Source organism: Centroberyx affinis, unplaced genomic scaffold (assembly GCF_046629955.1).
Source record: "Centroberyx affinis isolate AG114_WGS23_722 - 3 ecotype Tasmania unplaced genomic scaffold, CSIRO-AGI_Caff_v1 ptg005859l_1, whole genome shotgun sequence".
In the NCBI taxonomy this organism is placed as follows: domain Eukaryota; kingdom Metazoa; phylum Chordata; class Actinopteri; order Beryciformes; family Berycidae; genus Centroberyx; species Centroberyx affinis.
Genome location: NW_027282971.1, coordinates 1,248 through 15,378, shown reverse-complemented (window position 1 = coordinate 15,378; position 14,131 = coordinate 1,248). Strand labels below are relative to the sequence as shown.

The 14,131-nt window shown below is 40.9% G+C and overlaps 1 protein-coding gene across 1 annotated transcript in view; it reads left to right on the top strand.

Moving 5' to 3' along the window:
* Nucleotides 1-11,807, top strand: part of LOC139667896 (ubiquitin-associated and SH3 domain-containing protein B-like) — a 64,773-nt gene extending 52,966 nt beyond the window's left edge. Inside the window, exons 5-14 of the mRNA XM_071547380.1 lie at nucleotides 772-941; nucleotides 1,653-1,861; nucleotides 2,864-3,005; nucleotides 3,996-4,119; nucleotides 5,404-5,526; nucleotides 5,654-5,746; nucleotides 6,220-6,364; nucleotides 8,164-8,270; nucleotides 8,417-8,526; nucleotides 11,670-11,807. Of these exons, the coding sequence (XP_071403481.1) occupies nucleotides 772-941; nucleotides 1,653-1,861; nucleotides 2,864-3,005; nucleotides 3,996-4,119; nucleotides 5,404-5,526; nucleotides 5,654-5,746; nucleotides 6,220-6,364; nucleotides 8,164-8,270; nucleotides 8,417-8,526; nucleotides 11,670-11,807 (1,361 nt within the window). The remainder of the gene's footprint in view (nucleotides 1-771; nucleotides 942-1,652; nucleotides 1,862-2,863; nucleotides 3,006-3,995; nucleotides 4,120-5,403; nucleotides 5,527-5,653; nucleotides 5,747-6,219; nucleotides 6,365-8,163; nucleotides 8,271-8,416; nucleotides 8,527-11,669) is intronic.
* Nucleotides 11,808-14,131: the final 2,324 nt, after the last annotated feature.

Below are 14,131 nucleotides of genomic sequence, written 5' to 3'. Positions count from 1 at the left end.
GGAACATAGGACCTTGGGAACATAGATACGCTCCCATATTTTTCACTTATTTTCACATATTTTTCACTCCACAGATAGCAAACAACTGCAGATTCTGTGCTTCCCCATTGCACTGTTGGTGAAGACATACTGTTTAAACCTAATTATTTATCAGTTTATTTGAATGCAATCTCAGCTCTCCCTAGTTTCAGCTGCCTTCACCTCTTCGGTGGAGAATACAGTAACATTAGGTTACTTGGCTTGCTAGTTAATGTCAGTGGTTCTCAACGTGGGGTCCGAGGACCACCAGGGGTCCTTGAGGGGGTTCCAGGGGGTCCCCAGGAAACTGATGAATTGTTAAACTCCATTATTTAATTTACAAGAAGTTAGCACAATTAGAGAATGTAGAAGAATGACTGTTTTGATCATAGCTTCTCTGTTATCTCTCTACCTACAATACAGAGAGTCATGGAATTCTGGACAAAATCATATCTAACAATAAAAATATTCTCAGACATACAAAATCTCATCTAATGGGGGTCCATGGCCCTATTTTGTACTAAATTAGGGGTCCTTGATATGAATAAGGTTGAGAATTACCGGTTAATGTTAGCAACTGAACAGTTAGCGGACATAGCTTTCACCCCGACTGAACTGAATTTGGCTCTTGAGGGGTAAAAATACAAATCTGTGACCCCTATATCTACAGAACCAAATCATAACAGAATTTCCGTTGACGCGAGATGGCAAATGGATTTAGACAATATTTACTGACGGTCTCATCTCCTCCAGAAGTCCACGTGGAGCCTCATAAGAAGCAGCTCCATGTAACTCTGGCCTACCACTTCCCCACCGATCACCTCCCTTCCCTGGAGAAGCTGGCCAAGGGCATCGAAGTCAAGCTGGGCTGTGACTGGCTGGCTGTCCTCTTCTCCCGGGACATTCGTTTTGCTAACCATGAGGTACTCATTTATCCTAACAACAGGTATTCTGACTTATTTCACCGGTGCTAAAATGAAAGTTCCTTAACTATCCTCAATTGTATATCTCGAAATTACGCAACCACTGAAAAACTCCGGCAATAATTATTTTTTCTTTAAACATATAGTATTATTAGATATTTTCACACTGCTGATATAGCCTGTGCCAATGTTCAGTATCTTTAAATCCAACCGTTTTCATGCCAAAAAAATCCAAATAACTACACAAAAACTCTCCATTGAAAACTAGCATAAGAAGAATGATAATGAACATATTTATGCATACTTGTCTGGAATCCAATTAAAATGTCGCATCCAAATCAGTTCAGGTTATGGGCTTCCAATAGACAGCCAGAGTAGCATTGATCAGTTCTACAATTAATATGTAATCAACCAAACTGCATCATATCAGAGGTGGATGACACTGACTAGCTGGTATCCTGTTTTGGATGAAAGGCCAATATCGCCAAAGCAACATATCAGTTTAACACTAATGTGAACTGCAGTTTTCTTTTTATGTTCATAAGTTATGGAAATCAAGTGCTTTGCTCTGGCAGCTCTGTCAGTACAGTAGGTTCACTTTGTTGGCGACTTGAATGTTGAATGAAGGATACATTGTACCTCACTATTTTTGATTCCAATGTAACCTTATGACAAAAAAAACCCCACTCCTCCTGGCCGTCCCGTCTCCAGACGCTGCGGGTGATGTACCCTTACATGCCGCAGAACGAGGACGAGATGGAGCTGGTTCCCGGGGACTTTGTCTTCATGTCTCCAGTGGACCAGAGCAGTGCCAGCGAGGGCTGGGTGTACGGGACCTCCCTGGCCACCGGGCTGTCCGGCCTGCTGCCCGAGAACTACGTGAGCCGGGCCGACGAGTCCGACACCTGGGTCTTCCATGGGTGAGCAGAGGTGGCATTGATAACAAACAGACCAAAAAAACAACAGACCAAGCACATTACAAAAAAGTACAAGTAGGTCTTTAGTTGATTTTTAAAGGTGCTGTATGTAGCATTTTTAACCATCAGTATATCATTTATTTGTTTATTTGTTTATTTAAAGGATCCCCATTAGCTGATGCCATGGCAATCAGCTAATCTTCCTGGGGTCCACACCTGACATACTGTACATCAGTGGTTCTCAACGTGGGGTCTGAGGACCACCAGGGGTCCTTGAGAGGGTTCCAGGGGGTCCCCAGCAAATTGATGAATTGTTAAACTTCAGCATTATTTCATTTACAAGAAGTTAACACAATTAGAGAATGTAGAAGAATGTTTGAAGACTGTTTTGATCATAGTTTCACTGTTATCTCTCTACCTACAATACAGACAGTCATGGAATTCTGGACAAAATCATATTGAACAATAAAAATATTCTCAGACACACAAAATCTCATCTAATGGGGGTCCGTGGCCCTATTGTGTACTAAATTAGGGGTCCTTGATATGAATAAGGTTGAGAATTACTGCTGTACATAACACATTACATGATAAACATTAAACTACATCAATATACACTAAATTACATCAATATACATTAATATAAAAAAAAATGCAAGCTTACGTTGATATGAAAAAAAAAAAAAAACATTCATATACAATTCAAAGCCAGTCAACACTGAACGTACATTTAGGTAGAATACTAATTAAAAATCAATATATAGATAATATTTAAAAAGAATGAGAATTATACAACCCACACATAACAACATATCATTGTCAAATTAATTGTGATACCTTGGTATAAATACCACAAACAAACAAGACCATTGTGGAGACCATTGGTAGCCGCTATCTCACGCCAGTGGTATTGTTAGTGCTAGTGTTTCTCAACATTAAGACCAACGAAATTATTTGCACCACATACGTTATCTCTCTCTATCTCTCTCTATCTCTCTATCACAGATCCCATTCGTTCTTCAGCTGCGGGCCTTCTGACAAGGCCAGCAGGGACAGGGGGATGTTCGATGGACTGCTAGACAGCCGACGGCCTGATAACAGTCCCGGAGACACGCCCACCCTCAGCCTCATCTGCCATCCAATGCAGGTAGTTTGTTGTTGTGACTGATATTTCCATTTAAAAATGTATTTTCAAAATGTATGTTAGGTATCTTGGAAATTTTACATTGTTGCATTTGTCAGTAATTCCCTTTCTTGTCACGGGGAGGTGTGGTGAGGACGCAAATGCAGGACAGCGAGGCAGGTGGTGATCAAAAACCCAAGACTGGGTGTTTACTGAACAGGTAGCAGGTGACACAGGAAACCAAAAACGAGAGCTCTACACCCAAACTGACACATGTAACAGAGCACAATGATCCGACGAAGACTGACTAGGGAACAAGACTAATAAACACATGGGGGGTGGTTACAAATGAGACACAGCTGGGGCAGACAGGAAAACATGGTACACGTAGAACTAAAAGAACTAGACAGGGAAACGTAATACACAAAGAAATACAAAACCTAGACAAAGAACAAAGGCAAAAAGTCACAACCATGACTCTTTTTATGACGACAGCAACAGTAAACGCAGTTTTTAATTCTAACCTTTTAATGGTAACACTTTACAATAAGGGTTACTAAGTAAAGGGTTAGTTAATGCTTAATAAATGATAGTTACTGCTTAATAAGGGTTAGTTAATGCTTAATGAGCATTAACTAACCCTTAATTAACAGTTAACTAATGTGTAATTTACTAATGGTGTTCATGTTAACTAAGGTATTTATACATTATTTAATAGTTTATAAAGATGACTATTAAATAATGTATAAATTAATACCTTAGTTAACATGAACACCATTAGTAAATGATTACCAGACACATTAGTTAACTGTTAATTAAGGGTTAGTTAATGCTTATCAAGCAATTAGTTAGTTAATGCTTATTAAGCATTAACTAACCTTAACTTAGTGACCCTTATTGTACAGTGTTACCCTTTTAATCATGATCAGTGAAGTCTTAAAATCAAGTCTAAATGTAACTGGTAACCAGTGGAGTGGATTATGTCCTGATGTGAATTTCCTTTTGTTTCACCAGGTCCTGAGGATCAGCAGCAGTCACTCTCGGCAGCCCAAGCGAACGCTTTTTGTCTGCCGGCACGGTGAAAGGATGGACGTGGTGTTTGGCAAACACTGGCTCTCCCTCTGCTCGGATAGTAAAGGTGAGCACAGCCAATCGCACGTCCCTTAGTAGAGGTTAACTATGCCAATCACATCTCAGATCAGATGGAAGACAAGTAAAGAAATATTGTAAAGCGAATATGAGTATTGTAGTGTAGGGTTATGGGAGTTTTTGAAGGCCAATACTGAGACTGCTAAACTTTGGATTGAAGCTGCTGATATTTTGTGCCAAAATTTAAAAAATATTAAGGAGTCGGTGTTCTTTGTGAGAGTAGAAAAGCCTCTGAAACAGCATTTAGACCTGTGATTCTCAACCTTTTTCATATCACAGACCCCCTATTTGATGAGATTTTGTCTCTCAAACCCAAATCTAAGAATATATGATATATATATGATTTTGTCCAGAATTCCATGACTATCTGTATTGTAGGTAAAGAGATAACAGTGAAACTTTGACCAAAACAGTCATTCTTGTACATTCTCTAATTGCGTCTTTTAAATGAAACTTCTTGTAAATGAAATAATGGAGAAGTTTAACAATTCATCAATTTGCTGGGGACCCCCTGGAACCCCCTCAAGGACCCCTGGTGGTCCCCGGACCCCACGTTGAGAACCACTGATTTAGACCAGTGATTCTCAACCTTTTTCATATCAAGGACCCTAAGTTAGTCCACATTAGGGCCACAGACCCCCATCTGATGAGATTTTGTCTCTCGGACCCAAATCTGAGAGTATTTTTATTGTTGGATATGATTTTGTCTAGAATTCCATGACTATCTCTAGGTAGAGAGATAACAGTGAAACTATGGTCAAAATGATCATTCTTCTACATTCTCTAATCGTGTTAACTTATTGTAAATTAAATAAAGGTGAAGTTTAACAATTCATCAATTTGCTGGGGACCCGCCTGGAACCCCCCCTCAAGAACCCCTGGTGGTCCCCGGACCCCACGTTGAGAACCACTGATTTAGACCATCATGGGACACTAAAACTCTCCACTGAAAGCCAGACTAATGAAATTCTTTCAGGTGGGTTAGCAGCTCCTTAAGGCAGAGTGATGCAGGCTTCATTACAGCTTTTACACACTGTTGAGAACACTACACCACACTGGAATAACTTCTCTGGAATAAATGATCTAGAAATAATAATAATAATATAAACATATTCACTAGCTGTGGTGAGGGAGGAACCTCCATCATATTGGAGATATATCGGTCTGACCCTACTGCGCATTCTGCCCTTGGACTACTTGAAAGTGTAGATATCTCCCAAGAGAAACCCTTACATCTGGTGTGTGTGTGTGTGTTTGTCGTTGGCTGTATCAGGTCGATACGTACGCTCCAACCTGAACATGCCTCCCAGTCTGCCGCTGTGGGGGGGAGGACAGCGAGACTACGACATGGACGCTCCCATCACCGTGTTTGGATCCACACAGGCGCGACTCGTGGGTACGTCGTCAATACAGACACTAAATGATGCAGTACGCCGAGCGCGCGGGGATATGGATCTCGGCCTCGTGTTTTCTTATGCTCTTTCATACATTTCGCGCGTGTTTAAATATGCACTTTTCTCCAGGCGAGGCCCTGCTGGAGAGTAACACGGCGATAGAGTTTGTGTACTGCTCTCCCTCCCTGAGATGTGTTCAGACTGCACAGAACATCCTCAAAGGTAAGGCGAGGCTCCTCAAGACGTTCTGATAGATCTTCTCCGACATTTTCATGTCACCGAACCGCAGATAGACACACATTAGGCCACAGAGCCCACGTTTGATCAGATTTTGTCCCAGGGGCCCATATGGAAAAATGGATGTAATTGATTTAGTCTTGAATGGCGTAACTGTCTGCACTGTCTGTGGAGAGGCAATAGTGTTGAGAGTGAAACCTAAGATGGGAATAGTCGTTCTTATACATTCTCTAATTGGGATATCTTTAGTGAATTACATTCTAATAAAAGTAAACTATCCTCACTTTTCTGGGGACCATCTGGAACTCCCACAAGGACCCTTGGGTGTCTCTGGACCCCATTTTGAGAACTGCTCTGAAGGCCTATCTGACACAGCAAGCTGGTTGGATGTGGTTGTTGATCTATCTTGGAGGACCTATTTCTACCAGTCATTCCTCTCTGTCCCAAACTCCCTGTAGGCTTGCAGCAGGACGGCAAGGTGAAGATGCGGGTGGAACCGGGGCTTTTCGAATGGACCAAGTGGGTTTCGGGGAACTCCATGCCTGCGTGGATACCTCCCACTGACCTGGCTGCAGCCCACTTCAGTGTGGACACAACGTACAGGTGATACAAACAAGCCACTGGCCAAACCAAATGGAATGAAACTCTTCAACTGATGTTTAATGAAGCCCGGAGAGCAAAAGAAGAAAAGGAGGTGGGGCTTCAAGCCTTTGCTAAGACATGACGAGCCTAGTGTAGGCTGGGCCATTCAGGCTCTATGGTGAATCATCAGTGGTAGTCCAGCTTTTGTATGATGGGGATTCATTGTTTTTTATGTCATCTATTGATAAGGCATATTGTGTGAAGGTGTTATGTTTTTATGTTATTGGCTTCCAAAGTTTGATCAAATGTTGTGGGCGGGGCCTATGTTTTAAAAATTGGTATAACTCATGAACGCATTATGTTATCCCATCCAAATTTGGTACAATTGTGCTCGTATCATGTCTCAGCCAACCTGTAAAATTTTGTGTCATTTCGCCAATTGGGGGCGCTACAGCAACCTGTTACATTTTAAATGATCGTGACTCGGTGACTGTAAATCGTGGAAACACAATTATTTTTTCTTTGGATTCTCTTTGTTCCCTAGCACCCTAGCAACCACTAGTGACACCCTAGCAAAACCCTAGCAATCACCTAGAAACACCCTAGCGACCACTGGCGAAACCCTGCCCGCAACTTAGCAGCACTCTAGCAAAGACCAGTTCAAAGTGACTGTTGTTTGGACGGCAAGCACACTTTAAATTTTCTTTAGAAAATGTTGCCTTTTCTAGTATAGTATTATAGTTACAGTCATTTAGTTGCATGACTGTTAAAATGGGATCCTAAGCGGCTTCCTCTTGTCATTTATAGAAAGTAAGTTAGTGGAAAGCCATTTGTTATTCAGTTGTGGCTGATGCAGAGATTAATCATTTTATATGGCTTGGCTTATGGCACAGTTGCACAAAGAATTATATGAAGAGAATTATATGGGAAGTGAAATACAAACTCTTCCAGTGTCTCTGTGCTAGCTAAAGTTAGCAAGCTCCACTAACCGACCGTTCAAAAAAAAAGACTGCTGTCATGGATAATACCATATTGCTATGGTTCACCACATATCACTGACAAACCGACTATCTGTGTTGCGCAATGTCAGCATTGACTTAGCACTCAAAACTAAACAAACACAACTAACAACTGAACTTGTGTATATGCTAATGCTGCGTTCCATTTACCTCGGAAGTCGGAAGTTGGAGCTGGGAATGACGTCACACCCAAGTTGACTGCGTTCCAGTACAACAAGTCGGAAAACCAATTTTTTTTTTTATTTCACGGGGTGGGGGAAGTGGGGTTTGCTGTAGCCAGGTTAGCCATTGTTAGCAATACCAGTTGATAACAACGCATTACGTGGTATTTTGCGCATACAAACACGTAGCAACATGTCCACAGATAGAAGGTGGACAGTACTGTGTGTACGACTGATTTAATGAGACACAAATAAGACAGAAGTGCTAATAAACAGTATATTACTACAGCTTGAGGCGCGGAGCAGCCATCTTGAATTTTGAGGTCGGGGTTGGTGAGGTTCTTCTGACTTTCCGAGTCGGAAATCCGACTTCAGGGGGCGTTCCAGTTGAAATTTCAAATGGAACGTACCATAAGCTAACGTCGGCTACCATGCGTTATTCGCAACTTGCAGTGACGTCACTGTTCTGTCGATGCCGCCGTATTGACTCCCAAAACAAATGTTCACAGTTGCCTGTAATGTGTTAATGTGCTATCTATTGTAATGATCTTGTCAAAAATGGAAAGGGGTGAAATTTCAATGTTTTCAATCAAGCCGAGGCTGCAGGTTTTTCCAACAACTCCTGTTTGTTTGTGCACAGACCTCTCATCCCGGTCAGCAAGCTCACCGTGTCCGAGTCCTACGAGAACTACATAAGCCGGAGCTACCAAGTGACCAAAGACATCCTGTCAGACTGCAAAAACACTGGTAAGAGAGAGAGCGAGCCGAGGCCCCCGGAGCGTCTGGTAGAGGTTACTGTGCCTGCGTGGGTGTGCTGTTGCTGTAGTTTCTCTGTGCATGTGCGCCGGTCCACTGCTGATGTTGCATCCTGCTCTGGTCTCCACTCTCCATAGGAAACAACGTGCTGATTGTGGCCCACGCTTCTTCCCTAGAGGCCTGCACACGCCAGCTGCAGGGCCGCAGCCCGCAGAGCGCCAAGGACTTCATCCAAGTAGTCCGAAAGGTCTGCTGGATGCATTCTCTTTTTTTTTTTTTTTTTTTAATCTCTTCCCTCTGATCTTTTCCGTTACGCATCCCACTTCTCTGTCCATTCATCGCCGCGTTCCGTCCGGTTCCCGAAGCGCCCCGCCCCCCCCCCCCCCCCCCTCTTCCTCCCCCGATCGGCGGACGCTGACTTCGTAACAAACGGGCGACTTAGGTTCAGCTCGGAATAGCACGAACCGAATCTGCGCCTAGGGGTGCGTAGGCCCAAAAAAATCCAATGAAGATGAGAGATGGAAGGGGAGCTCACTCTCACAAATGGAAGAAAAAGAAAAGCAGAGATGTTTAAATGCAAAGTTTCCATATATATAATTCTACGTCTGACCAGTAAAGTGACATGTGCTCAAGAGAGAATGTTTTTTTTTTTGAGTGGATCTTTTGCATTGATGAAAATGAAACTCAAAAATGTTGGTAACACTTTACAATAAGGGTACATTGTTACAGTTAACTAAGGTATTCATTTATACATTATTTAATAGTTTATAAAGATGACTATTAAATAATGTATAAATTAATACCTTAGTTAACATGAACACCATTAGTAAATGATTACCAGACACATTAGTTCAGTGGTTCTCAGCATGAGGTCCAGGGACCACCAGGGGTCCTTGACGGAGTTCCAGGGGGTCCCCAGCAAATTGATGAACTGTTAAACTTCAGCATTTCATTTACAAGAAGTTAGAGAATGTAGAAGAATGACTGTTTTGATCATAGTTTCTCTGTTATCTCTCTACCTACAATACAGATAGTCATGGAATTCTGGACAAAATTTTTGAAAAGATTTGGGTCAGAGAGACAACATCTCATCAAATGGGGGTCCGTGGCCCTAATGTGGACTAAACTAGGGGTCCTTGATATGAAAAAGGTTGAGAATCACTGCATTAGTTAACTGTTAATTAAGGGTTAGTTAACTAACCCTTAATTAATGTACCCTTATTGTAAAGTGTTACCAAAATCTTTTAGACTTTTTTACCTGAGTGTGTCACTTTATTGGTCAGCTAAAGAATATAAATGTAAAATTGGCATTTAAGGGTTCCATATCATCTGAATGATATGGAACCCATCATCTGAAATGGGTTTTTGCCAGGGTTTGTATCACAAGTTCGATCCAGTTCGATACCAGACTTGGTGGACAGGGAGGTGACTGGGGGCTTTTTGCGGATTTGCATGCTCACAACTTGAGACTTCCATTCCACTAGTGACATGATGTTTGTCCTCTGTGGTGTTTATGGATTCCTGTTGGATTAAACTTCCTCTTGTAATAATGCTTCTTTGTTCTGCTGCTCCTTAGCGGCGGGCGAATGGGCTCGCGAGCTTTTGTTAGCACAGGTCAGTCAGCTTTCTGCTCTAACAACATTTTTTCAGTCAGCACTAGACTAGGCATTTGTATGCGGCGTGGTGTCGAGTCTACTTCTACTTCACTCTGGAGTTCTACTTGTCTTATGAATTTATGGGGGGGGGAAGAAGGATAAACCTCAATATTTTCGTCTCTGCAGCTCTGAGCTAGTCCTGCAGACCGGGAGTGTACTGGGTGAATGCAGGATGAGGCTGGGAGGGCAGACATGACATGAGATAGAGAAAACCCAAGCAGCTTCGTGTTATTGTGGGAAAAGAAGAGTGCGTACCGGCCTTGGCCCGGCCGGCAGAGAGGGGCTGATGCCGTCTTGATGCATTGAGATCAATAAACTTATTAAAATGCAGAGGCTGTTTGCCCCGCTCTCTGCTTCTGCACCTTCCCCACAGAGCGAGACTTGTCCCGTTTGAGCCGGACTTCATAACTCAAGACTTTCTCGGGACTTAATGAGAGCGACTCGGTTGCCATCTCTGTCCGCTCACCTGTCTTTTCCCCCTCTTTATTGTTCCTCTCTTTTTTTTTTGCTCTTTTCCCCTGGCTCTCAATTTGCCCTTTCCCATCCTCTCCCCAGGATCTGCTCCGTTTCCTGATCAGATATCAGCCAGTTAGTGCCATCCACCTCTGTTATGATGGATATGATGCAGTTTGATTGATTATATATGTATATTATATACAGTGGTGGAAAGTAACTAAGTAGATTTACTCAAGTACAATTTTGAGGTACTTGTACTTTACTTGAGTATTTCCATTTTATGCTACTGTGTACTTGTACTCCACTACATTTTAGAGGGAAATATTGTACTTTTTACTCCATTACATTTATTTCACAGCTATAGTTACTAGTTACTTTTCAGATCAATATTTTATATTTAAAACATTTGATCATCTTTATAAAATAACTATAAAATATCATTGTTATAGATTAGACTACCCAAAAGTATAGCTAAATTGTTAAGATTAGCTTCACGTTGACAACTTTAAAATGCTGCTTACATGTACATGTATGTTAATAAATCAGTATTAATATTCCAATAATTTATGAAAAATATAACTCTCTAAATGGGGACAGTTTGCATAATGAGTATGTTTACTTTGATACTCTAAGTACATTTTGCTGCCAATACTTATGTACTTTTACTTAAGTAAGATTTTGAATGCAGGACTTTTACTTGTAATGGAGTATCTTTACATTGTTGTATTGCTACTTTTACTGAAGTAAAAGATCTCAGTACTTCTTCCACCACTGATTATATATGTATTGATCAATACTACACTGTTTGTCTATGGGAAGCCTTTAACTTGTATTGATTATACTGCGACATTTTGAACGGAAGTGAATGAATATGCATTTTTATTAGTACTAGTTTTAGTATCAGTAGTAGTATTAGTATATTAATATTAGTATCATAATTGTTATTATTAATAGTAGTTGTAGTAGTAGTGTTTCAGAGGCTTTTCCACCCTGACAAGAGTACAGTTCTGGGGGAAACTCTGAATACTTAACATTTTGTGGGCATTTTTTGGCTTAAAATGATCAAATTTAAAGATATTCAATAATATCAGCTAGCGGCAGCTTCCATCAAAAGCAGTATCAGCCTTCAAAAAACCCACAACAATCGAACCCCTAACATTCTCTCAATCGGTATACGAGACATCCCGCCCTCCGTGGAGAGTGTATCGTCCCCCCCCCCCCCCCCCCCGTTGTCTTCTGCAGAAACCGTCACCGGCTGTTCTTCTTCTTTTGTCTCCAGATCCCCTACCTGGGTTTCTGTGCCTGTGAGGAGCAGGGCGACACGGGGGTGTGGCAGCTGGCCGACCCGCCCATCCTGCCGCTCACGCACGGACCCAACCACACCTTCGACTGGAGGGAGACGCTGCTACAGGAATGACCCCCCCCCCCCCCCCCCCCCCCCCGACCCACAGACTGTAGTAACAGCGTTTCAGCCTAGTGCCCCCCCCCCCTCCTAAAAAAATACTGGAACTTCAATGGGTGTACACGTTTCTGCCTGAAGTGGAAGAGCCTGGTGAATGATCGGGGCGTCTCTCTCCGGATCTGTCTTTCATTACGCGTACTGCTGAGGCTGGTATTAACGATTTTTGGGTTTGTGTTGGAGAGCTTTGACCTGGATCTAGCTGGCTTATACCTATGAGCCGATGTCAGCTATACCGTTTTTGTTTTTTTTTTGTTTTTTTTTAGCTTAGCCCGGTCTCAGGAAATGTTGTGAAATAAGCACGGTGTCTTAAAGTGTAAATAATGTCTAGTTGGACTTGTTGGAGGAGAAACAGGATGTAGTTTGACATTTGACACGCAAACATTTGGCTTCAACACCAACAGCCTGGGATAAATTCCCAACTCATGACAAGAAGCTTCTACTGTGAGCGAAGATATCATTTTGAATTTTTATATTTAACCTTAACCAACTCGTTTTAGTCGTCTAATCTTAACCAAAGTTGTTTTTCTTGCCTAAACGTAACCATTCCCTAACATTTTCACGTGACAAAGGTAAAAATGGCCAATTCATCTAATCCTTTTGTGGTGGAGGAACGCAGTCTTCACATGATTCGTGTCCACAACACGTAATCTGCTCTGCAGAGTTCGTGCTCATTTCACAAACTTTTCTGAGACCGTGTTGGTTTTTATGGAAGCCCATTTCCGCCAGTGTGATGAAAGAAACGGTCCTGTAAGTCATTATAATGAGAAACTTTCTCAAAATAATGAGTTTCTTATCTCAAAATAATGACTTAGTATTTCTCAAAATATGAGATAGTATCTCAAAAAGTTTCTCAATATTTTGAGATACTAACTCATTATTTTGAGAAATACTAAGTCATTATTTTGAGATACTAACTCATTGTTTTGAGATACTAAGTCATTATTTTGAGAAAGTTTCTCATTATTTTGAGAAAGTTTCTCACTATTTTGAGATACTAACTCATTGTTTTGAGATACTAAGTCATTATTTTGAGATACTAAGTCATTATTTTGAGAAAGTTTCTCATTATTTTGAGATACTAAGTCATTATTTTGAGAAAGTTTCTCATTATTTTGAGATACTAAGTCATTATTTTGAGAAAGTTTCTCATTATTTTGAGATACTAACTCATTATTTTGAGAAAGTTTCTCATTATTTAGAGATACTAACTCATTATTTAGAGATACTAACTCATTATTTTGAGATACTAACTCATTATTTTGAGAAAGTTTCTCATTATTTTGAGAAAGTTTCTCATTATTTTGAGATACTAAGTCATTATTTTGAGATATTAAGTCATTATTTTGAGATACTAACTCATTATTTTGAGATACTAACTCATTATTTTGAGATACTAACTCATTATTTTGAGAAAGTTTCTCATTATTTTGAGAAAGTTTCTCATTATTTTGAGATACTAAGTCATTATTTTGAGATATTAAGTCATTATTTTGAGATACTAAGTCATTATTTTGAGATACTAACTCATTATTTTGAGATACTAACTCATTATTTTGAGATACTAAGTCATTATTTTGAGAAAGTTTCTCATTATTTTGAGATACTAACTCATTATTTTGAGAAAGTTTCTCATTATTTTGAGAAAGTTTCTCATTATTTTGAGATACTAAGTCATTATTTTGAGAAAGTTTCTCATTATAATGACTTACAGGATCTTTTTTTTCCATCACACTGGTGGAAATGGGCTTCCATAGTTTTTCTGTGACAGCGCTGCATATCAACACAGTACTGCCTTGGCACAGAGATCACAGCAGCTTCCCACATCGCCTGTACACTTGAAATCCTACAGCACACATGTGTTTGTTGACTCCAGTGTGAGTCACGAGGCTCCCGACCGGAAAATAAAAGAACATAGGGGATCGGTTATGTTTGAAAGGCAATGGCACCCTTTGTCCTGTTTGTCCTGATTCCCAGTGGATGATGGGAAACCGTATCAGCGGCGGCTTCCAGTCCTCGTCGGGGAGTTTCCCAACGCCGGCCGCATCAATTGGTCACACGTTTCCCTAGCTTGGCGCTACAGGCAGCACATACAGTACAGCAAAGTCTTCTACCATCCGTGTATATGAAAACGAGCAACAACAATAGCACAAAATGCACTATTGACAATCATATAGTAGCTTCTTGATTCTGGTCCAGCAGTCAGACATAGCCTTTTTCAGTGTGTGTTTGTTATATATATATGTTATTTGAGGGTTTGGAGTAGCTGTAAATAATCATAT